The 25478-nt window shown below is 41.7% G+C and overlaps 1 protein-coding gene across 1 annotated transcript in view; it reads left to right on the top strand.

Annotated features, from left to right (window-relative positions):
* The window catches only part of FAM160B1 (family with sequence similarity 160, member B1), an 86012-nt gene that overhangs the window by 58834 nt on the left and 1700 nt on the right, over positions 1-25478 (top strand). Inside the window, exons 6-17 of the mRNA XM_006880160.1 lie at positions 5383-5552; positions 8625-8729; positions 10190-10312; positions 12567-12863; positions 13393-13589; positions 15022-15136; positions 17099-17175; positions 17259-17451; positions 17608-17777; positions 18342-18485; positions 19387-19477; positions 22300-22443. Of these exons, the coding sequence (XP_006880222.1) occupies positions 5383-5552; positions 8625-8729; positions 10190-10312; positions 12567-12863; positions 13393-13589; positions 15022-15136; positions 17099-17175; positions 17259-17451; positions 17608-17777; positions 18342-18485; positions 19387-19477; positions 22300-22443 (1826 nt within the window). The remainder of the gene's footprint in view (positions 1-5382; positions 5553-8624; positions 8730-10189; positions 10313-12566; positions 12864-13392; positions 13590-15021; positions 15137-17098; positions 17176-17258; positions 17452-17607; positions 17778-18341; positions 18486-19386; positions 19478-22299; positions 22444-25478) is intronic.

Raw genomic sequence — 25478 nt, 5'->3', positions numbered from 1 at the left:
CGAGTGGGGTTTGAGAGAACAGTCTGCTGTTTCGGGTGAGAGAAAGTCTCTTGCACAAGGGAGCATCTGAGCAGACAAGAGAAGGAGCAAGGGTGAAAGTCCGTGCGAAGAGATCTGAGTGCACACCCCACTGAGGAGGAGCCCACAACATACCTGGAGTATTCCAGGAACTCCAAGAAAGGCAGGGTGGCTAGAGCCACATGAGTGGGGGGCACGAATGTGAATGGCAGATGAGCGGGATGGACAAGGGGCAGGCGGGGTCACACCATGTGATCCAAGTGGGCTTCGGCTTTCACTCTGTAATGGGAAGTTATTGGAAGGTTTTGTGCGGAGATGTGATGTGATCTGTTCCAAAGGCCCACTTTGGCTCTGGGAAAAAATGAGGTGGAAGAGATGCAAAGATTAGTAGAAGAGCTGGGAGACTATTGCTGTGATTTCAGCAAGAGACACAGCAGGAACTCAGAGCAGGTGGAGGTCATGAGGAGGTGTGGTTTTCAGGATAGATTTTGAAGAAAGATTTGTTGATGGAGTGAGAGGCGAAGAGCAAAGGCGAACTCCAAGTTTCTGGATTTAAGCAGTTGGAAAAAGAGAGGAGCCACTCACTTCCTGCAGATAGGAGTCTGCAGGAGAGAGAAGCAGGTGCAAGGGGTTTTTGGCAATGCTAACTTTGAGATGCTCATAATCTATCCAGTTGGATATGACAGGTAAACTGCTGGGAAGAGAAAACTGGTTTTTCAGAGTCATCATTGAGTACCATCAAGTTGGAACCAAGGAAATTTCTCATCCTCTCCCACAGAGTCAATGTTGGGTTTGAACCATGTGCTTTCGGGATTGCAGTGCAGTTTCTTACCACTAGACCACCAGAGCTCCCTTTGTTTTTCTGAAGAAGGGTCTAAACTAGAGATCTGATTTTGAGTCGTTGGCGTATAAAGACAATTTAAAGCCATGAGGTTGGATGGGATTATTAAAGGAGTAAGGACAAATGGAAGAGAGAAGATGGTAGCACTGAGCCTGTGGGCACCACAGTTAGAAGCTGAGAAGGTGAGAGGGCTAGCAAAGGAAATTGCTTTTGCCAGGAAAGTAGAAGAGCCAAGAGCAGTGGGTGGCCTTGAAGCCAAGGAGAGGGACTAATTGTGCCAAGGATGCTGATGGCAAGTTAATGAAGATTTGTGAATGGATCATTGGGTTTATTCACAAGGCGCTCATTAGATAAGCTAAGAGCCCTTTTATTGGCTGGAGGAGGGTAAAAGTCTGATTGGAGTGGGTTTAAGAGAAAATGGATCAGGGCCAAGTTCAGAGGAGGCGTGTCCACTGCTCTTTTGAGGAGCCTCAGTGGGCTCTGACAGCAGTGACTGTTAGGAGCCCAGGCCTGGGCAGTGCTGCCTTCTGTTGCTCGCAGGGACATTGTGAGTTGGAATCAGCTGGATGGCATCTAAACCGAGAGAGCAGGGCAGCAGCCCGATGGAGATGTGGCCTCTAGAGAGGCTTTTATTTATGATTTAAAGGTGGAAGATACTGCAGCATGCAGTTGGAAGGCCTGATTTAGTAGGATGGGAAATGGTTACAGTGAGATGAGATTGTTTCTGAGGTTATTTCCTTCAATAGGCAAGAGAGAGCATGGGACCAGAGGCACAAGGGGAGACTTGGCCTTAAATAGGAATAAGAATGTGGACTTTTATCCGTAAAAATTAGGTGGAAAACAGAACATATGGGTCTAAGAGCAGGAAGAGGAAAGACATAGTGGAGGGCATCTTTTGAAATGATCTGGTTGCTTCTCTTTTCTTAGTGAACAGGAAGGATGGAGACTAACTGGGGGGAATGGTGAGCTGTTTCTGGAAAGAGCCAGATAGTCTCTGTTGTAACCACCAGCTGTGCTTCTCTTGTGCAAAAGCAGCAGGAGACACCAGAAAAGAATGAGCTTCCATTGTTCAACACAGTGTTATTTACATACAAAACAAGCAGCTTGCCTGGATGTCGTCCCCAAAGTCTTATTCCGCTGACTTTTGAAATAGAGAAATATGGTGGTCTTGGTCCCTGGGGCACCTGGTCCCCTTGAGGAGTGTTGAGGTAAACACGGGCTGTGCAGAGTGACAAGGACACACACCATTAAACGGACACCAGCGACCCACTGCCAGCACATGGCCCCAACTCAAGGAGTTGTTGGTAGATTCAAAGTGCCTGCCTTTCAGTTAACAGCCCGCCTTTTAGCACACTACGCCTCCAGTCCTCTTTACCTGGAAGGGAACACAAATGACAAGAGTTGACTTGACAAACTGATAAGGACATAGGTGATTTTTTTTTTTCTGTTTTTAGGGAAAAAATGTGATCTGTTCTGTTTGGACAAATAAGTAAAGCTCAGATGGAAAATAGCTTTAAAAGCAAGACATAATTCCCAAACTTAGTTTTGTTATTTAACCAGCAGATCAGAGACAGATTTCTTTGATTTTTTTGAGAAAGGCTGGACTTTGGATACCTGCGAGGCTCCGTGCCTGCGCGGTGTTGAGGAAACGCATGTGTACTTGCCTTATTTTCTGCAGCCTTACCACGGAGATGTGAGCGTCCATTACAGTAAAGCATGGGCACATTGAAAACTCCGTGTCGGAGGGAAGTAGAGGAGGCAGCGGCAGCCCTGGGCTTTAAGGGTCAATAACTCAAGCTCACTGCCAGTAAGTGGATTCCAAGCCCTAGCAGCCCTCCACTGGATTTTGGGGGCTGGAAATATTAATGGGGAGAAACTGCTGCTCCTGCTCCGGGGCGAGCAGCTAATCGGGCTGAACGGTTAAAGTGTGGCTTTTTGGTTAATAGTGTAACACGCTACAGCCATCTGAACGTTGTTGTGTGCTGTCAAGTCAGAACCGATGTACAGCTAACCCTCCAGTTTTCCGAGGCAGGGGAAGGGATTACTCGTTCTCCCTCAGAGCAGATAGTGGATTTGAACTGTATGCCTTTGGAATTGCAGCAGTTTCTTACCACGAGGCTACCAGAGCTCCCTAAAAGATAAAAAAGACTGCAAACTGTGACTCAAATCACGATAAAAAGTTAAATAATAAAGGGAGCTCTGGTGGCCTCGTGGCAAGAAGCTGCACTGCAATCCCAAAGGTACACGGTTTGAATCCACCAGATGCTCTGCCGGGGACAGACAATCTCCTCCTGTACCAGTCAGATCTGATTTGACGGTACACACACACACACACACACACACAAAATAATAAAATAATAATAAAAAATTTTTAAAAAATTAAAAAAAAGTTAAATAATAAAGGGAGCCCTGGTGGCCTTGTGGCAAGAAGCTGCACTGTGATCCTAGAGGTATGTGGTTCGCATCCACCAGATCCTGGAGAAGGAGGGGCAGACTCCTCCAACTTGAAGGTACACACACAAAGAAATAATAAATAATAACATTTTAAAAACTCTTTTTAAAAGTTAAATAATAAAAACACAAATATTACTACACAGAAGGGTAAATAGGAAGTTAGAAAGTGGAGAAAGAGGGTAGATATGTCTTGGAGAAAGTGCAGCCAGAGTGCTCCTTAAAGGCAATGCCAGGGATGACGACGGCACAGGACAGGACAGAGTTCAGGTCTGTTTTCATAGGGTCGCTGTGAGTCATACTTGATGGCACTTAACAAAAACAATGGAAAAAACCGTGTACGCAAAGGCTTTACGAGTTTGGAAATGATGAGTATGGACAGCAGAAACTAGATCTTGTCTTCCAGGGAGCTAGGGTTTTAATCCTGTCAAGTCAGATTTACAGCGTATTCAGTTCGCAGTGAAAACAAGTTGTTCTGGCCAGCTTTTCCAAATAACTACCTGGAGTCAAAACATGCTTAAGTCTCCATTCTTTCTTAGAGTATTTACATAAAGCCTGCAAATTACAGAGGGAAAACATTATTTTACGTGAAATATGAGGAGATTTACAGATTTTTTTAACACAGGGCTGCTCATTTTCCATTACTTTCGCAGCATAACGTAGCCACAGTGAAAGCAGGGCCTGTCCTCACCATGCTGACGCAGGACCGGGCCGCATTCTGCGGTGTATGTAGTGACCACGTGTCAGGAGTTACATAGCCAACAGCGACCCTCCATCTTTCCTGAGTTTTTCACTTGAAGACCAGCCTGTTTCTACGTAATTGTTGTTGTGTGCTGTTGTGAACATAGCTGACCCTCCAGCGAGTTTTCAGAGGCAGTAAATGGTACTGGAAGATATTGTCCATCTTCTTACAGCAGAGTTGCTGGTAGGTTTGAACAGTGTGCCTTTGGGTAAACAGCACAGTTTCTTAGCATTTGGCCAGCAGAGACTTAAAGTTCAGATCTTAAGTGGCTAATTGACACAAAACGAAAGAGAACAAAACCCTAAAGCTCATCTATTTTACGTGAAATTGTGAATGCATTCAAAATTCTGATGTTGTATATGCATTTTTCCTTATCATGTTTTCTCTTTCCATATAAATGGCCTTTATTTCTGAATTACTGTGGATGAATATAGGGTCAAGCTCCGGGAGCCTAGTCCATAGTGAGTTCCACTGCCAACCAAAAGCCGAGCATCTGAGTCAAACCCACCAGTGTCTCCACCAGAGAAAAATGAGCAGTGTCCTCCTATTAGAGTTTACAGCCTCAGAAACTCGCCAAGGGTTTGCTGAGTCACAGCTGAGTGGCCAGCATTGAGCGAGTCAGTGAGCGATGAATGCAGTAGAAGTTTACAGAACATTTCAGAATACTGATTCAATTTCTGAAGAAGAACACAACAGAAAGCATTGACTAGTTTTTAAAGGAGCCTGGGTGGCCGAGTGCATTGTATTTTGGGCTGTTAGCTGAAAGGTCAGCAGTTCAAATCCACTAGCCACCTCTGGAGAACGATAGAGCAGACCTGCTCCCATTAAGGTTATCGGCCTGGGAAAGCCAGTGGAGGTCACCATGCCTTGGAAGTGATCCCATAGCAGTGGGTTTGGATTTTTTATTTGGTTTGAATTTCAAGCAGAGAATTTCCTTTTGTACATAACCCTCACTTAACGTTTGTAGTTCACATTTTCTCCCTCTGACAAGAGTAGGGAAATAGAGTATTAAAAGTGTAAGGATTCTGAGGCTCCGTCTAACATACTTTGGACATGTGAGGAGAGACAGGTCCTTGGAGAGGGACATCATGCTTGGGAGGGTGGCGGGACGGCGCAGGAGGGGAATGCCCTCTATGAGGTGGATTTATTCAGTGACTGGGATAATCGGGATGGGAGTGTTGGAGACAGTGCGATTGGCACAGGACAGAGCGGAGTATAGGGCTGTTGTACATAGGGTCGCTATGAGTCGCAAGCGACTCAACGGCACATAACAACAACAACAAGTGCATAATTTAAAAATATGTTTGATTGTTTGATTTTATCTTTGTAGATGATAAAGCCCCAGTGACAGATACAAACATCCCATCTCATCTGGAGCAGATGTTGGATATATTGGTGCAAGAAGAAAACGAGCGGGAGTCTGGAGAGACGGGGCCGTGTATGGAGTATCTGCTTCATCACAAGATCTTAGAGACTTTATACACCTTAGGGAAAGCTGATGTAAGTTCCCTCTCCACGTCATGACCCTGGGCTCCTAACACAGGCATTGACCTTTCACAGTGACCTGCCAGGTGTCAGAGTCAATGACAAAGGTAAGTACTGAGCATGGCAGGATTCGAGGCAGAGTTCTGAAGAAACTGTGGCCTCTGTGACTCGGACAATCCATAGAGGTAGCAAAGCTCCCAAATGCTCCAGACAACAACTGGCATGTAGGCAGCTTCAAGTGAGAGTGTAAACATTTATGAAAATAAACCCATGCATGTGCACAGAGTCAAAGGAAACGAGAAAGAACCCAGTGAAAATGGATTCTGAAAGTAGAAATTCTTTTTTATGAATTTGAAAGAGGATGCCACTTATGATGCAGGCATTCACTTCCTGGTGCATGGAGCCCACTCCGGTGTTTTGACCTCATGAATCTTTCCAGCACTTGTCAGTCTGTCTGGTTGGCCCTTCTAAGGGGACTTGGGCAAATCTGCTACAGACTTCATTATAGCGTTTCAAAAGCAGAGAGGGCAGTTGGCGAACTAAGGTACCACTGACTCAAGCCATGTTGTTCAGTTGCCCCATATGCATATGAAAGTTCCACAACGAATAAGGAAGACCAAAAAAGAATTGATGCCTTTTGAATTTCCATGATGAGTGTCAGGTACCGCTTCAAAGTCTAAAGAGCAATGATGTCAGCTTAAAGACTAAGGTGCATCTACTTTGGGCCATGGTCTTTTTCAGTCACATGCTATACATGTGAGAGCCGGATGATGAATAAGAGTAACAGAAGAATTGATGCCTTTGAGTTATAGTGTTGGAGAAGAGTGAGTGCAGAATATCCCAGGGACTGCCAAAACAACAAAGAGGTGTGTCTTGGTGCAAGTGCAGCCGGAAGTGTTCCTTAGAGACAAGAATGGCCAACCTTCATCTCACATATGTTAAGCATGTTGTTAGGAGAAGCTATTCCTTGGAAAAGGACATCGTGCTTGGAAAGGTGGAGGGTCAGTGAAAGAGAGAAAGACCTTCAATGAGATGGGTTGACACATCAGTGGGATCAAGTACATCCAAGGTCATAAGGATGGCATGGTAGAAGACAGTTCAGATCTGTTGTTCATAAGGTGGTGGTGGTGGTGGTTGTTGTTAAATGCCGTCAAGTCGTAGGTGACTCATAGTGACCCTATGAACGAAAGTCCTCAACACTTGTGTGACTTTCATCCTTTCTCCAGGTTCATAGGGTTTCCAGAGGCAAACTATTTTGGAAGTGGATGCCACTCCTGCTTCTAAGCTTGTTTTAATCAGGGAGCTCCAACAAACACTGTCCACCATGGGTAACCATTATAGCATTTGACTCATCAGTGTCACAGTGTTCAGCTTCACTGCAACCACGAGTTACCTCTGTACGACAAGTAGACACACCAGGGATATATGACCTAAAAGTTGCTATGCATTATACTCAACTCAGTGACACTTAACAACTAATACAACATATACATGTGAAAGCTCCACAGTGCATAAGGAATAATAAAGTAGATTTGGTGCTGTTATGAGTGTTAGTAAAAAATACTGACTATATCATAGACTGTTTTGGGCTGTACAAGGAGGAATGTGGCATCAGGATTAGTGGAAGAATTGCCAACAACTTGCATTATGCAGATGACACAACCCTGCTCGCTGAAACTGAGGAGGACCTGAAGCACTTGCAGAATGTCAAGGACTGCCTTCTTCAATATGGATTGAAGCTCAATATCAAGAAAACAAAGATTCTCACCACTGGGCCAATTGGCAACATCAGTATGGATGGTGAAGAGATTGAGATAGTTAACAGTTTTAGTTTACTTGGCTGCACCGTCAGCACTCTTGGTAACAGCAGCCAGGAAATCAGGAGACGAATTGCATTGGGAAAGTCAGCTGTGACGGACCTCTCAAAAGTACTGAAGTGCTACGACGTCAGGCTGGAGACTAAGGTGCGCCTGATCCAGGCTATAGTCTTTGCAATTACGTGCTATGCATCGGAGAGTTGGACAGTGAATAGGGATGATAGAAAGAGAATTGATGCCTTTGAGTTGTGGTGCTGGAGAAGAGTGTTGAATATACCATGGACTGCTAGGAGAACAAACAGGTTTGTCCTGGAGAGGGTGAAGCCAGAATGTTCCCTGGAGTCAAGGATTCTGAAGCTTCGTCTGACATACTTTGGGCATGTTACAAGGAGGGACTGGTCCTTGGAGAGGGACATCATGTTTGGGAGAGTGGAGGGACGGCACAGGAGAGGAAGATCCTCGATGAAATGGATTGATTCTGTGAGTGGAGTGGTGGGAATGAATGTATTTGAGACAGCGAGGTTGGCACAGGGTAGTACGGCGTTTAGGGCTCTTGTATATAGGGTCGCTATGAGTCGTAAATGACTCGATGGCACGTAACAACAACATCATAGACTATCAGAAGAACAAACAAATCTGTCTCAGAAGAAGTGCAGCCAGTGTGCTCTTCAAAGCAAGGATGGCAAAGTCTTTATCTCATGTATTTCAAACGTGTTATCAGGACGTGCCAGTCCCTGAAGAAGGACATCATCATGGTTGGTGGAGAGCCAGTGAAAAAGAGGAAAATGCACAGGGACTGTGCGGTTTATTGCCTCTGAAAACCTTCTTCCAGGTCAGCTATGAGTTGGTTCCAACTTGAGGGTACATAACATCAACAATGTAACGTACTTTGCATGTGTCTAGTCAGGGAGTTAACAATAATAATTTCAAGCTAGTCCAGCATTTAGACTATAAAAAGCTTGGCCCCGCCCCAGCCAAACTCTAATCTCCACAATGTATCATCATCATGATGTTGTTATAATTACATCAGCGGTAGTATTACAGGCGCAGAGGTTTAATTGTATTTGTAGAACACTAGTCATTAGTATTTGATGGCAAATCTTATCCTGACAGCCACTAATTGTTTAATTGCATTTGTCTTCTAAAAGTAGAATACATTCACATGCATTATCTCTCCTAGGTTTGTGGTTTGTTGTTTTTGTGTGTGTTTTTTTTAAATCAATATGTTTGTACCTATTCTTACTTGTTTTCCCTTTTTCCCTACACCCAGTGTCCTCCAGGAATGAAGCAGCAGGTCTTGGTATTCTACACTAAGCTTCTGGGAAGAATCCGGCAGCCGTTGCTCCCCCACATTAATGTGCACAGACCAGTGCAGGTAAACCTTTGGTGCATAAATAATACATTGGTGGATTTGAGGGGAGCTCTGGTGGCCTAGTGGCAAGAAGCTGTACTGCAATCCCAGAGGTACACGGTTCAAATCCACCAGATGCTCTGCCAGAGAAGGCGGGACAATTTTCTCCTGTACCTGTCAGATCTGATTTGACGGTACATGCACAAAAATAATAAAATTTTTTAAAAAAATAATAGTACATTGGTGAATTTGGTGTCTTTTTTGTGTAGAAATCATCCTATATGACTTGATGTTAGCAGTCAAATTATGAAAACTTTTCAAAAATTAATAGCATATAGATTAGTAAATAGTGAACTTGATTAATGACATGGTATCAGACGTGTCATGTCTTTTTTGTAGATCTTTTTTTCCCCTTTTTAAATAAAATTTTTATTTATACTGGTTTACTTACCAAGTTCGTATACATTGTTTTTCCACACCAGATCTCTTATAGAGCTCATATAATTTTTTTTACTAATACGCCATTAATTCTTGAGCGTAATATAAACGTATTTGAAACATTTAAATACCCTAAGATAAATGGATACAGAGCCAGGAGGATGTAATGCTCTGTAAGCTTCCTGGTCATCACCAGACACCTTAGGGAATGAGTTGCTGGCTCAGGGGCCTTGGGACAAAGGAAGTCAAAGGAGACATTATCAAGGTCAAGTGGCATAACGTAATCTACAAATTCTACATCCTGCTTTGGCAAGTAGCAGCTAGAGTCTTGAAAGCTTACGAGCAGCCATCCAAGGTGTGACTATTGGTCTGTCCCTGTGAGGAACAAAGAATGAGGAAAAACCCAAACATGTAATGAAGCAGTTAGTCCAGAAGGCTAATGAGCTTGGTGAGCCTTAACGTCCACACTCCTGAGACCAGAACCACGAGATGGTACCTGGCTGCCATAGATGCCCTCTCTGAAAGATCCCGGATGGGTTTAGGGGAAAACAAAACTCATAACCCCAGAAGATCAAGGCTTCTAGCCACGAGGAGACTGATGGAATCCTTGAGATCCCAGCTCTTAGTCACCCTGTGAAACTAGAGCAAATGTCACCACCGTGGCTCAACTCACAGCCATATAAAAAGAAATGCCTCGAAGGTGACCAGTTACACGGAGAGGTATATATATACACCTTAGATTAGCTAACCATATAAGGTCAAAGAGTGCCATTTGCCTGAGGACACTGTCCTGACTGTAGGAAGAGATGGGATAGAAGGATTAATAAGAATCATCAGAACTGCAGGGAAGAAGTAAGAAAAGTATGATTACATTCAATGGAGATACTGAAATTAATTCTATAAAGCAAAATGCCTATGATTTTGTATGAAAAACCAGTGTGTTTTATAAACGTTCACTCAAATCACAATAAATTCTTTAAAAAGATAAATGGATAACTCTGCATGCTTGTGAAAGTAATCCAGGCTTTTTTTTTTTTTTTAAATAGAAATTAATTCGACTTTGTGGTGAAGTTCTTGCAACTCCAACGGAAAATGAAGAAATTCAGTTCCTTTGTATTGTGTGTGCAAAGCTGAAACAGGATCCCTACCTGGTTAATTTTTTCCTTGATGTATGGTACATTTCTTATCAGCCTTCAGAGAGAGTTTATGTTAAAATTTGAATTTAATTTTGTGAATAATGTTAGAAGGAATTGCAATTTGAATATCAGGTTAATTGTTTTACTCCATGGAATTCTTTTTCATCTAAGTTCACTGTTTAATTCTAGGTTGAAATCACTGTCACTACAGATCGGGCAGCTGCATGTGACAGGAGGGCTTTTGGGGGGGTTACTGAGCTTTTACAGCTGACCTAGGGGAGGCCCTGGAAAAACGAAGCCACAGACTGGAAGGAGCATTAATAGTGTAACTGAGAACCAGGGAGAGAGAGAAGCCACAGAAGTTTGTGTCATGTGTTCAGCCAGGCTTGCTGTACTGTGTACTGTGTACCGTGTGGTGTCCAGGCTGGGGTAGGAATGTATGTGCAGATTCGAACATGATTTGGAAATGACACATTACTCTCCAGCCTGGCAGCATTTGGAATCACTCTATTCTTTAATACTGACTTTTTATAGCCTTGGCCACTGAGTCATAGTTTACTTGAATCCATTTATATTTTGGATTTTGCCTCCAGTTTTGAAGTAGCAAATGATTTTTTCTTTTACTTCCTGTTTTCACCTCCTTTTTTCCAGCAGGAAAGTCATTTAGAAATATATTAGAAAAAATAAAATAGTTCTTAGTTTTGGTCTTTTGTTTTTCCTTTGGTGTTGGTGGGGTTTGTTTTCAGATTGAGGCTTACCTTCTCTAGAATGCAGCTCACTCTCTTTGCTCTACAGCTAAGCTAATTGCCGGTGAGTTGATTCCAGTCCAGGGCCCTCCGTGCATCAGTGTAGAGCTGTGTGCTCCATGGGCTTTTCAGTGGTGGGTACTTTAGGCCACTTACCCGGCCTTCCTTCTGGGCCACCCTTGGGTGAAATTGAACTGCCAGCTTCTCAGTGAGTGGGAGTAAGTGCTTAATGGTTTGTATCACCCAAGGACTCCCTCCTCTTTGGTGTGCAGGTGTATGAATCTTGACAGGTGTGTGCAGTCACGTAACCACCACCAGAGTTAACACCTGCACCATAAAGACGGCTCTCGTATCCCTGTGTGGTTATCACAACTCCATGCCAACCTGGCTGCCACTGATCTTTCTGCCCCAATAGTTTCCCTCCTACAGAAAGTTAGAGGAATGTAATCAGCCTTTGAGTCTGGCTCTTTTTTTATTTTTAAACTTACTGCATTTGAGATTCTTCCGTGAGTCTGTTTCCATTTCTTACTGATGGACTGAGAGGCTTTTGGGTTATTTCTAGATGTGGACATTTATGAAGAAAGCCCCCGGAAGCACTCACTCTCAGGCTTCTGTGAGCCTTTGGTTTTATTTCACGTGGGCAGGCGCCCAGGAGTGAGACTGTCCGTGTAACCTTATAAGGAACTGTTTGGCTACTTTTGTGGCTTCTTCACTTGACATCCACCTCACTTTACATCTCTGGAGGGAGATTCCCATCCGTCCCTGTCCTGATCAGCCTGGGTGCTGTCAGGTTTTAGTTTAGTCCTCATTTTTGCCCTTCTGATACGTGTGTGGGTTCGTTGTCCATTTTCCATTAATGAATAAATAATTCAGGATCCCAACCAGCTCTTCCAAGAGAGCTGAGTGAATGGGCGGCTGAGTGGCACGATCACCGGATTGAAATGTCAGGGCAGTGTTAGTGACGGTCAATGCTCCGTTTTCATCCTGTGCCTCATATTTTGAAAGCTTGCTTCCACATGGCTGGACTAGGCTTAGGATCAACGTGGCTGTTGTGCACAGACTCAGAGCCAACTCGATGTCACATACAGCAATGAACTTTTTTCATTTAGGAAGGTAGAAAACAGTTCTTTTCGTTTTTGCTATATTTTTACAAGAAGTACCTCAGTTGGGCTTGTTGTTATTATATGCCGTTGAGTCGTTTGTGACTCATAGCGACCCTATGTACAACAGCCCTAAACCCTGCTCTATCCTGTGCCAATCGCACTGCCTCTGACACACCCATCCCGATTACCCCGGTCACTGAATCAATCCACCTCATAGAGGGTCTTCCCCTCCTGTGCTGTCCCTCTACTCAGTTGGGCTAAGAACAGATTTTTCAAGTTCCTTCTCTTCTCCATGCAGTAATTTTCATTTGTCACAATACTTTCATATATTGTCCTCTTGATTAGACATGTAGAATATTGATGACTGAGAAATGCATTATAAATTTCTGGTTTATAGACTCTTGGTGTGAATCTTACACCACTTGTGCTCCTTTCCAGAATAAGCTAAAGACATTGGCTTCCAAAGGAGTCCCAGATGTTGTCACCTCTGAGGACTCGTTAAAAGGTCAAGACACCTTGTCAACAGACACAGGACAGTCCAGTCAGCTGGCAGGACTCTCTGGTGCCACCGGAGTGGAGCAAACAGAGTTAGAAGATGAGACGCCACATCAAATGGACGAGCTCTCCACCAGCTTGGATAATCTCAGTGTCACCTCACTGCCGGAGGTCTCGGTCGTTCGTCCAAACCAGGACTACAACTTAGTGAATTCTCTGTTAAATCTTACGAGAAGTCCTGTGAGTTTCCTTCTTTACCTTTTTTCTCAAATATGACCACAGTAATAAAGTTATAAAATGAGGGGAGGATAGAAGGAGGGTCAGTTTATACGTTAGTATAAAGCATCAAGACCTAATAGGCTTATTTTATATAAGAACAGTCTGGAACAAGGGGTGCTTAGCGGGATGGGCTGGGGAGGGGAAAGAAAGGGGAAGAAAATGTGCAGCAATGAATATATCATTTTTTAAAAGTAAAGATAAAAATAATAATGGAAAAAAGAAACAAAGGACTTAATAAGGCTGAATGATTTTGAAGTAACTGGACGCGTCTGTAGGGACCCTGGTGGCGGTGTGCGTTATGTGCTGGGCCTTGAACGAAAAAGTTAGCAGTACGTGTTGTGTTCGTGTAGTATGACACTGCACTCCCACAGAGACTCACAGGCCTGGAAGCCCACTGGAGCGCTGCTGCGAGCCAGGACTGACTGGGCGGCTGTGGGGTTTGATGTGCATCGAATTCCAGAAAGAAAGGAGGATGCTTTTCTTCCCACAGGACGGCAGGATCGCAGTGAAAGCCTGCGAGGGCTTGATGCTGCTGGTGAGTCTGCCAGAGCCCGCGGTCGCCAGGTGCCTCACCCAGAGCACGTGCTTGTGTGAGCTGCTGACCGACCGGCTGGCCGCCCTCTACAAGGCCCTACCTCAGTCGGTGGACCCCTTAGACATCGAGACGGTGGAAGCGATTAACTGGGGGTAAGAGAGCTGCCTTTGCTGCACCTACAGTCCTCAGTCTTTCTATGTTCCAGTGTATAGTCTGATCAATATAAAATGACTAGTGATCATTGAGGGAGATGGTTTTGTCGAGACTTCTGGTGAATTTGTCCCCCATCAGTGTGGGAACATCTGGCTGTTCACACAGTTACTCTATTTTCTCTTTTGTCCATTGTAATGCTCACCTTCAAGGCCATACATTAATACCAGTAACTTTACCTGGATTATTTTTATTAAAAACTTGAAAAAGAATTCTCCTAAATAATTCCTTCGGCCCTGAAGGCGCTTCATGTTTTGTATCCTCTCTTTATGGAATCTCTATTTCATTCTTTTACCATTTCTTTTTTTTTATTATTATTATTTTATTTTATTTTTATTTTGTTATTTTTTTGTGTGTGTACCGTCAAATCAGATCTGACTGGTACAGGAGGAGATCGTCCCTCCTTCCCCGGCAGAGCATCTGGTGGATTCGAACCATGCGCCTCTGGGACTGCAGTTGCAGCACCTTACCACTAGGCCACCAGAGTTCCCCTCTTTTACCATTTCTATCTGTCATTTAGCCTCTCTACACCCACTTTGATTCTCATAGGAAAACATGATTACTGCAGAATATATAAAAAGTATAAAGCAGTATAAATAAAAGTTCCCATTCTCACCCCCTACATGCAGTCTGAATGTTTTGCCATTTAACTGTCCATGTTTTCCTGTCCTGTGTTCTGCCTGCCTGACTGCCTATGTAGGGCAGACCCAGGGGCTGACATACCTTGTACGGCACTTTAAGGCAAGAAGAGAAGCGGACCATTTGGTCATTATTTCTTTTCGCAGCTCCTCCTTTCCCTTCCTTTCCTGGCTTCCTTGACCTTTTCATCACTGTTACCTCATGATTTTTTTTTTTTTAATGGGAATAAGGGGAGTGATTAGAATAGTTTTCTGTTTCCCCTGTAGCTCCATCCGGCTTCAGTTTCTCTTTCCCTACTTGATGAATGGAAGCCGTTTACATCTCTGACTTTAACAGTTTCCTCCTATCGTTTGCTTTCTTCCATAAAACCTTTTGTTTGTTATTCAGCCGTGCCTGTGTGAGTATATCATACTTTACAGAAAGCCATTCACACATCTTCATTTTTTTTCCAATGGGGAGGGTTAAGGAGTCCTGGTGGCATAGTGGATTAAGCGTTGATCTGCTAGTCAAAGGTCATTGGTGTGAACTTAAACATCTCCTCTACCAGAGAAAGATGGATAGCAGATGGTATATACCCCAAAAACTTCCAGCTTCACAAACCCAGCAGAGCACTTTTACTCTGTACTACAAGGCTCTCAAGAGAGTCAGAATTGACATGGTAGAAATTAATTTGGCCTGGGGTGGGAATGATATTTCTGGATGACTTTGGACTCGAGTTTCTTCTGTGTCCTGCAGCTTGGATTCCTATAGTCATAAAGAAGATGCTTCTGCATTTCCAGGGAAAAGAGCCTTAATTTCCTTCCTTTCCTGGTTTGATTACTGTGATCAGCTCATTAAGGAAGCACAAAAGGTTTGGATATTTGTGTTGTTGTTTATTGATAATTTTAAAATGTAAATGTCTATTAAGTAAAATTTGAATCTTTTGTCATTTTCCCCAGATACTTCTTAAATGTCTTAGTGAGGATAGTAGAGTTAGTATAATTAACAGACAAGTAAATAAACAAAGCAAAAGCAAACTTTGTGTGTGTATTACAACTTTGGAGCAAATCAAAGTTTAAGTTCTTTAATAATTCTCTAAGTATGGCTGAGTGCTTCATAAAGAAGCACTGGCCTGTTTCCCACCTTTGAGGGGATGTCAATACTATGAAGTCATTAGGATAATAGTTTTTGTCATGATATTTTCACTTCTGGTCATTTAGATAAAATGTGAAGGACTGTTAGGTTCAGATGACAACAAATTGGTCAGAATGGAAATTTTGCTTTTTTTATATTAATTCAGCTGCTCTGAAGGAGCTGGCAAAAAACAAGACCCCAAGAATTGATGGAATACCAACTGACATATTTCAACAAACAAATGCAGCCCTGAAAATGCTCACTGGGTGTGCAAAGAAATCTGGAAGACAACCAACCACCTGGCCAACTAACTGGAAGAGATCCATGATTATTATGACTCCAAAAAAAGGTGATCCAACAGAGTGTGGAATTATCGAATCATATCACTAATATCACACACAAGCAAAATCCTGCTAAAGATCATACAAAAGTGACTGTAACAGTGTATCGACAGAAATACCAGAAATACAAGCTGGGTTTAAAAGAGACTTTGGCACTAGGGACATCATTCCCAGTGTCAGATGAATCTTGGCCGAAAACAGAGAATATCAGAGGAATGTCTATCTGTGTTTCTTTGCCTATGCAAAGGCATTTGACTGTGTGGATCACAAGAAATTCTTGAGAAGAATGGGAATCCCAGAACACCTGATTGTGCTCATGTGAAACCTATACTTGGTCCAAGAGGCAGTCATCGAAACAGAACAAAGAAACATGGCATGATTCAAAATTCAGAAAAGGAGTGTGTCAGGGATGTATCCTTTCTCCATACCTTTTCAATCTGTATGCAGAACAGATTATGTTAAGAGGCTGTATTTTATGAGGAAGAATGTGGCATCAGGGTTGGAGGAAAACTCATCAACAACCTGCATTATGCAAATGACATAACCTTACTTGCTGAAACTGAGTAGGGTCTGTAGTATTTGCTGCAGAGGGTCAAGGACTATAGTTTGCAATATGGATTGAAGCTCAACATTAGGAAAATGAAGATTCTCACCACTACTGGGCCAATTGGCAGCACCATGAGGGATGGAGAAGAAATTGAGATTGTTAACAATTTCAGCTTGCTCAGTTTTCCATAATCAACACTCTTGGCACCAGCAGTCAGGAAATCAAAAGATGAATTGCATTAAGAAAATCTACTTCCCGGGACCTCTCCAGAGTGCTGAAAAGCAAGAATGTCAGTCTAGAACCTAAGGTTGTGCCTGATCCTGGTCTTCATCTTCAAAATTAATTTCTATGCATCAGAGAGCTAGGCAGTGACCAAGGATGACAGAAGAAGAATCAATGCCTTTGAGTTGTGGTGCTGGAGAAGAGTATTAAACATACCATGGACTGCCAAAGAACTAATAGGTTTTGGAGAGGGTGACACCAAGCTGCTCCTTGGATGCAAGGATTTTGAAGTTCAGTCTCACATACCTCAAGGGACCAGTTCTTGGAGAAGGATATCATGCTTGCAAGGGTGGAGGGACAGCACAGGAGAGTAAAACCCCAGATGAGATGGATTGACACAGTAACTGGGGTGGTGAGGGTAGAGACAGTGAGATGGGCTCAGAATAGAGCAGGTTTCAGAGCTACTGTAGATAAGGTCACTATTGGTCATAGTTACTCAATGGCACATAACAAAAAGGTGTAATAACTGCTGTATTGCTAACACAAACCCATCTTTTCTTCGTTAACAAAATAATAAATTGTATTCTAGACTGCTGCTGTCGCCCTGGCCAAAGCTGTCCATGAAAGGTTCTTCATTGGTGTCATGGAACCTCAGCTCATGCAAACGTGAGTAGCTCGTCTCCTATGAAAGAAGAAATGACTGCCTTCTTGTTCTTTTTGGTCACTAAGTGTCTGTTTCTCGTACTCAGTTCTGAGATGGGTATCCTCACATCAACTGCTCTGCTTCATCGCATTGTCCGGCAAGTCACCTCCGATGTTTTGCTTCAGGAAATAGTGTTTTTCATCCTTGGAGAAGAAAGGGAACCAGAGACGCTGGCAGAAATCAGCAGGCATCCTTTAAGACACAGGTTAATAGAACACTGTGATCACATATCTGACGAGGTAAGCTGGGAGAGAATTCAGAGCTGGACTAATTAACATACTTATGTGTGCAACCTCCCCATCTCCCTTTACAAGATGTTTTTAAAATCTAAAAGCACTGCAAGAATCACTTGTTTAAAGATAGTTTCTATTTACTTACTTGGTTGTCTGTTTCAGATAAGCATAATGACCTTAAGGTTGTTTGAACATCTTTTACAAAAACCCAATGAGCACATCCTTTACAACCTGGTCCTAAGAAATCTTGAAGAAAGAAATTACACAGAATATAAGCCTGCATGCCCAGAGGATAAAGACGTGGTAGAGAACGGAATGATCGCAGGAGCAGTGTGAGTTTATGTCCGACTCTTGAGAGCTCAGCATTTTATGTCAAGTTCTTGATATTCTCTCCTTTATGTCTCTCCTCATTCTTCACAGTAAAAGTCTTTTCTTTTTAATTTTTATTTTTTTTATGTGCATGTACCGTCAAATCAGATCTGACTGGTACAGGAGGAGATTGCCCCTCCTTCCCCGGCAGAGCATCTGGTGGATTCAAACCGTGTGCCTGTGGGATTGTAGTTGCAGCTCCTTGCCACTAGGCCACCAAAGCTCCCCATGTAAAAGTCGTTATAAAGTAAAATGGACTTGTCTCGATACTGCTATCCTTTTAAATGTAAAAAGATTTTTAAAAATTCATTAAATTTAACAAAATTGGTATATTCATATGTTCAGTGTACCGAACGCTGATTTGTCAACAGAATAACAAATGCGTTTATTTTTAACCTTTCTATCATCAAAGTGTTGTAAAACTTTCTAAGACCACAGCAGAGAGTCTTAAGTTTCAAGAGGGTCACAATGACATGCTGATTTGGGGTGTTCTGGTTTTTTAACTTACACTATTACTTTGAACTTAGAGATCTGGAAGAAGATCCCCTGTTTACTGACATTGCGCCAGAGCACACTTTGTCAAACCAGGAGTGGCTGCGCTCCTCACCTCCCGTTACTCCAGACCACCCAAAAGGGGACGGGAAGACCGAAGTCCACAAGATCGTCAATAGGTAGACTGCTGTTTCAACATGACTTTCATCCTTTATTTCTTTTTATAGCACAAAGTAACTCTGCCCTGAGACAGTTAAAGAAATATACAAATGTGTTATAAATGCAACGGATGTCATCCTTTAAAGATTACGTCAGCTTCCTACCATGCTTATATATATAGCAAGTAACAGCTTAGGGCCACAGTCCACAAGAGAAAAGCTCTCCTTAATGTAGAAGACCAATAGCGTTGATGAGATAAACCCCAAAGTACGCCGCTTTGAAAACACACTCACATAAACAAGTCAACTCTTAAGTACTTTCCAACTGAATCAGTGTTGAGAACTGACACATTGGTCTTACTCAGCATTGATGTATGTACGCTAAGCATAAGCCTGTTGTGGGGGTTTTTTCTGATTACTTTATGTTTTTAGATATTTTTAGAAGGCCCCTTCTGTGGTAGTTTTCTTCCCATGCAAACCTGTCACTGATATGCCTGGTTTGGCAGGTGACGTGAGAGAAAATTGCATGTGGCTCAAGATGCACAATTAGGCTGCATAAAAATCTCATTTAATTACTTAAAAGCTAGTTTCCGGAGATTAACAAAGATGGCAATCTGTCATTGTGCAGTAATGTAAAGAGGGGAAAAAAGAAAATCCCTGACTTCAGCTCACTTCCACATTAAGCAGAATGAATAATTTATAATAAAACCTTTAAAATAATGAGAGTGCACTTAGTGGATTGTAATACTAATTCAAGACAAGTTCTTCATAACACAATTACGTTTTCCAAGTTTCTGTTTGCGTTAGTACTTGGTTAAACTTAAGATACCACTAAAAACCTTCATGCATATGAAAATCAGATTGAATCTGGAGAGTATTTATTTTGTTATTTATTACGACCTTCTTTTCTCCTTCATTTAAGTTTTCTCTGTCTGGTACCAGACGAAGCAAAATCATCGTACCATGTCGAGGGCACTGGATATGACACCTACCTCCGAGATGCACATAGGCAGGTATGTGAACTAGGGTTTTTTTTAATTAAATTGATTAAGAATGTACACACACCTTGTTCCATTTCCTGTAGTCATTTCTCTTGACTTGTTTTGCTCTCTCCAAGACCCAAGTTCCTCATTTACTACTTTGCAAGTGCTCTCATTCCACAGTTCATTAACTATACATCTTTTATCTCAAGAGTTCTCTATCATCTTTCCTTATTTTTCATTTTTTTTAATTCTCTCTTCCCTGGAGCTCTACACTCACTTCCATTTCTCGGGCTATCACCCTTGTATCTATTCTCCACCTGTTTTTATCCAGAGTGATCTATACAGGCTCTCTTCCTCCACCCAATTCGTGTTTACTCCTTCATCCTGTCTTCCAGCTTTTTGTCTTGTGGAAGAGCCACAGGAAGATAGACTGATGTGGTGACTGTGGCAATGGGCTCAAGGGTGTCAGAGATGATGAGGACGGCACATGCTAGGGCTGGGTTCAGATCTCGTGTTCACAAGGTCACTATGCGTCGTGGTCACTCTTCATGGCATATAATGACAGTTTCTTGTGGAAACTGCTTTCTTGCAGATCCCCTCTTAGTTGCCTCAGTCCTCTTTCATCTTGATAGCCCTTATACTAAACATCATGCCCTCCTATTAAAAAAATGTACACTGAGAAAACAATTGCCTGTTTAAACTATTCCAAAGTGTACTGTCTGGTGGTTTTTAATATAGTCACAGTGTTGTATAATCATCCCCACTATCTAACTTCATCTCTCCCCAACTCTAGAAAAACCCCATAGTCATTAAGTGGCCATTCTCCTCTTTCCTTCTTCCCTAGTCTCTGGCACCCCCTAATACTCTGCTTTCTGTCTCAGATCAGAAAAAATACATGGTAATTTAGCATTTAAATCTACAAAGCTTGCTAATATGTATAATTAATTCTCAAAATGAGAAGAAACAGTTGCAGTCATCCATTAATCACTGGAGTGTGAAACGGACAAAGTATGAATCTAGGAAATTGGAAGTCGTCAAAAATAAAATGGAACATAATAAAGATCAATATCCTCCGCATTAATAAGCTTAAATGGCCTGCTCTTGGCCATTTCGAATTGAACAGTCATGTGGTCTGCTGTGCCAGGGATGAGAAATTAAAGAGGGATGGCATTCTATTCATCCTCAAAAGGAATATTTCAAGGTCTGCCCTGAAGTGCTTTCTTTAATAAGAGGAATTTAAAGAGAAAAAGAATATGGATTAAAACAATATTTTTAAGTTTCTTTTGTTTATTTCCAGTGTGTCACAAACAATACTTCTGTAAAAAAAACAATAAAAATTGCTAGAAAAGGGAAGAGACAAAATAGAAGTCCCAATTCTTTGATTAGATTCAACAAATGTAAAGTTATTGCTTCCGACGACTGTTAAAATCTGTAATTGCTTATATGTGGTTTTCGTACCTGTCTCACTGTGGACTGCCGCACGCTGCTGTCAGCCAGCCCTCGGACAACTACAAGCATGGTTTCACATACACTAAAGGAGAGCTGCCCGCTCTCTCGGTTACTGTGTGCCTATTCATCTCCTGTCTGTAACCCTTAGAATAACCTAGCCTAGCAGTCAGTAGCTGTGCTGCCAACACATTGACACCCAGTTTGAGTCCACTAGCTGCTCCAAGGCAGAAAGATGTGCAGTTTCCTCCTGTGCTATTTACTGCCTCCAAAACCTACTGCAATTGGTTCCCATTTTACAGTATATAACAACAGGACTACTTTTGCCTTTTAAATGCACTTTATTTATTTTCGAGTTATAATTGAATCTTTATTTCAGTCTCATCTGCCAACTAAGCATTTTCTACCGGCTCAAGGAGCAGAATCTTTGACAGGCTTCCGTTTTTTATTCAGTCACTGCTTCTGTAGAGTCTTAAGTGCAGCCATTGCTGTCTTTTCAGGTGCTTCTTTAGCCTTTTTTGTTTCCTTGGCAGCCCTGATAGCTTATTCTTGTTGAGCCTTTCTGACTTCAGGTTTTTAATTCCTCTTGGCCATTTTATAAGCAAGAGATGTACCAGTGAAGGCCCTTTGGAATTTGACTGAACGGTGGATTCTTTTCTTTTGATTTTTTTCTAATTGGCCCTTTTAGTGCTTTCTTCTGTAGAGGACAGACCAATTTATCTGCTGTGGGTTCATTTTGGAAAGGAATGCTGACATGCATTTTGCATTAAGAAACTGGAACACCTTCCCCTTCTGTCCTGGCATAGCACCTCCCATGCTCAGGGTAGATCCAGTACTCATTGAACGTGCACAGCTCAACCTTCATGGCTGCAACTGCAGGGGAACAGGCTTTAAATGCACTTTAGATGTGAAAATAAAGAAGGAATTCATTTTCTGTAAAGGAAAGAGGCTAAGTATAGGATTTAAAGGAATGCTCTGAGCTAAAGTTAAAATAGTATCTTTTTCTCTCAAGGTGTCCTGTTGATTACCAGTTGGGGACATTATCTAATCTTTCTGTCACATACTAGAGCCATATTGTTAGAGGAGAGGCTATTCCTCAGAAAGGGACATCATGCTTGGAAAGGGGGAGCATCACTGAAAGAGACGAAGACCTCCAAGAGTTGGATTGACACAGTGACTAAGAGACGATGTGGACGGCACAGGATAGGACAGCGTTCAGCTCTCTTGTTCACAGGGTTGCTACAGTTGTACTCGACTCGATGGCACCTAACAACAACAGTCGCCCTTTCCAAGGCACCTCACACACCTCATGTGGAGCACACACTTCTCATCTAAGAACATTTTCTACTTCATCTCAGTCTGGTTTTTGTTTCTGCTTTAATGATTCAAATCCTTTTCTTTCCTAGTTCCGGGACTACTGTGCTATCTGCTTAAGATGGGAGTGGCCGGGGTCTCCAAAAGCGTTGGAAAAGTGCAATTTAGAAGCAGCTTTCTTTGAAGGACATTTTTTGAAAGTTTTGTTTGACAGAATGGGAAGAATTCTCGATCAGGTAATAATTTTTAAAATACTGATGTTCATACGGGCATAGTTTGTTTTACTGTCTGTGGCAAACCTTTGTCAAGCAAGTCTTTTAGCACCATTTTTCTAACAGCACATGCATGCTTCATGATTCTGTGTCATATTTTGGAAGATCCCTCGATATATCAAGCTTTTTCTTAATGTTATTGTGCACTTAATAGATAACAGATCGTGTAAACATAGCTTTTAAATGCACTGAAAAGCAACAACAACAAAAAATTACATGACCCTCTATAGTATAGCATTCCCTTTATGGTAGTGATCTGGAGCCTAGTAGCTAATACTGTGTATTTTGTACCATTCACCATGGGTTCAAGTATTAGTTTAGGTCTTCAGTAAAACAGTATTGTTAATTGTCTTAGTTTTTCCACTAATAACTTTTCCACAAAACTTTGTTTGCCAACAACTGATGGATTGCTGATGAAAGCAATATATAAAAAGCATTTAGGATTGCTGATGAAAGCAATATATAAAAAGCATTTAGCTTTAAGAATTGTACAGTTTTTTCCCTCTTACTATAGGCCATTGTCCTAATATCCTTCATACTCTCTGGAGGGAGGTTAAATGCTTTCTTTTTATGACAAACTTAGAAAGCCTTTTAGCTTTAGTGCAGATATTAATAGATGGACCTTGTTCAGGGACAATTTAGAAGGCCTTAAATGTCATATCAAATTGAATCTTTAGCACTGGTTAAAATTTCAGGACAGAGTATTAGACCTTCTTCAGACAAAAGAAAAACTTATGAGTGGCACTTATTTTAATAAAGGAAAGTGAAATAAAAAAAAATTGACATATTTATTCAGTTGGGGGTAAAAATCTTTATCAGCCAATATGTTGTTATCTCATTGACTATTAGAGAAATTATAGAGCCCTTCTCTCATTGACTTAAAAAAAAAACCCCCAAACAAACCAACCCAGACAATCAAAAAACCCAATGGGATAGATTTTTGAAATGCCTTAAACTTTGGGATATAACATGCAAGCTTAGGAGTTAGAAAAGTACTTGCTCGCTTCGGCAGCACATATACTAAAATTGGAACGATACAGAGAAGATTAGCATGGCCCCTGCGCGAGGATGACACGCAAATTCGTGAAGCGTTCCATATTTAAAAAAAAAAAAAAAAGGAGTTAGAAAAGTACTGGCCTCCAGAAGCAGGCCACCTCCTGTTGCCAGGTTCCAGCCTAGGAAGCCCAGGAGGACAGTTCTGCATTGTCATATATGTCACTGTGAGTCAAAGAGGGCTCTGGTGGTGTAGTGGTTCACTGCTTGACCGCTAACAAAAATCCTCTAGCTGCTCCTTCAAAGAAACATGGGATTGTATACTCTGGTTTCTCTTCAAAGAAACATGTGATTGTCTGCTCCCATAAAGATTGCAGCCCTAGAGACACGATGGGGCAGATGTACTCTTGTCAGATAGGGCAGGGCTCAGGGCTTTTGTTCATAGGGTTGCTATGAGTCATAGTCTATTCAATGGTACATTAACAGTAACAACTGTTTTATCTAGGTTTGGTTATAAGAGTTAAGTGAGCTAAGCAATTTAAAATATTTTAAAAGATCCAAATTATTGTTTAAGTGTAGTTTTGTTAGACATTTCAGAGAATACCATGCTACTGAGGATTTGGAAGATTTTTTTGTATATTGTAAATACGTACATACTGCATTTTACAATACATATTTTATCATTTAACTTTTAGTAGAAATCTGGACTGAGTTTGCCTACAGCTTCAATATGTTTTAAATCAAAGTTTGTTCCAAGAAATTGGAATTTATAATCAGTATGGGCTCAATAAAAAAAAATGGGCCAGACATCTTAGAGAGATACTTCCTTTCAGACAAATACTATACAAAGTATAAAACAAAGTGATCCAAAATAAAAGATAGGAACATTATCACTAACCCCCCAAAAGGCCATCTTGTTTTGTTTTGTAGTTACTAGCAATATGAAATAGAGACCATTTCAGAGAACTGAGAAACCATTTCTACCTTGCTGAAATTTAAACAACCCACATCACGGGCTTAATGTTAAAATACCATTAAACCCCAGAGTAATGGCATGTAGAGAAAATGCAGAGCAGAAGGGGCTGTAACAGGTCCTTGTTTAAGGCCATAGGCACTGGCAGGAGAGAGTGGCATTAAAATCTCAATTATCTGATGTGGAGAATCCTATACAATTCTATGTTACTGTGATGGTTTTACTTTTTTTTTTTTCTCATTCTTTACCAAATGTGTTCTTCGTAGATTTCTAAGAAATGATTCTGTTGACTTTACAATATAATGTGCATTCATTGCTAGCAATTGAGTAGAGTCTTGGAGAGCGCGGTTTTGGAATAAATAGAATCCCGAAAGAGACCATGCTCTTCCAACTCACCTTTCACTGGAACCCACATCTCCATACATTTATCTCACTGAGGGCTAGACCTTGAATCAGTGACTCTGGAACAGTTTTCTCATCTTTGGAAACTTTGTGTTCATGAATCTAGTGGTAAGACTGAAGAAGCACTTAAAGCAAAGACTTGGATTTGTTGTGACCTCCGTGAGAGGGACTGGCCTAGTGACTGATTGTGAGGATAGGGCCCTAAGAGCCCGAGCTAATCTCCAGCACCTGAAACCCAGCCATGACAACTTAAAACTAATTCCTATAGTTTTCTATCTTGGTGGTGTCCTTTCCTGGCTTTGGTATCAAAGATATGTTTGCTTCATAGAATGAGTCTGGGAGAATGCCTCTTTTTCTGTTTTCTGAAATAGTTTATGTAGACATGGTGACAGTTCTTCTCTGAATGTTTGATAAAATTCACTTGTAAAACCATCTGGTCCAGGGCTTTTTTTTGTTTGTTTGAAGTTGTTGTATTACCTTTGCAACTTGTTTTGTAATGAGTCTGTTCAGATGTTCAGTTTCGGTTTGTGTCAGTTTGGGTAGGTTGTACATTTCTAAGTATTTGTCCATTTCCTCTAGGTTTTCATATTTGTTTTAGTTTTTCATAATATTCTAATGTTAGCTTTTTTTT

The sequence above is a fragment of the Elephantulus edwardii genome, unplaced genomic scaffold (genome assembly GCF_000299155.1).
Source record: "Elephantulus edwardii isolate Elephantulus edwardi_28Jun2011 unplaced genomic scaffold, EleEdw1.0 scaffold00006, whole genome shotgun sequence".
Taxonomy (NCBI): domain Eukaryota; kingdom Metazoa; phylum Chordata; class Mammalia; order Macroscelidea; family Macroscelididae; genus Elephantulus; species Elephantulus edwardii.
The sequence above is the reverse complement of the archived record's forward strand: the minus strand, read 5'-3'. Positions and strand labels throughout refer to the sequence as shown.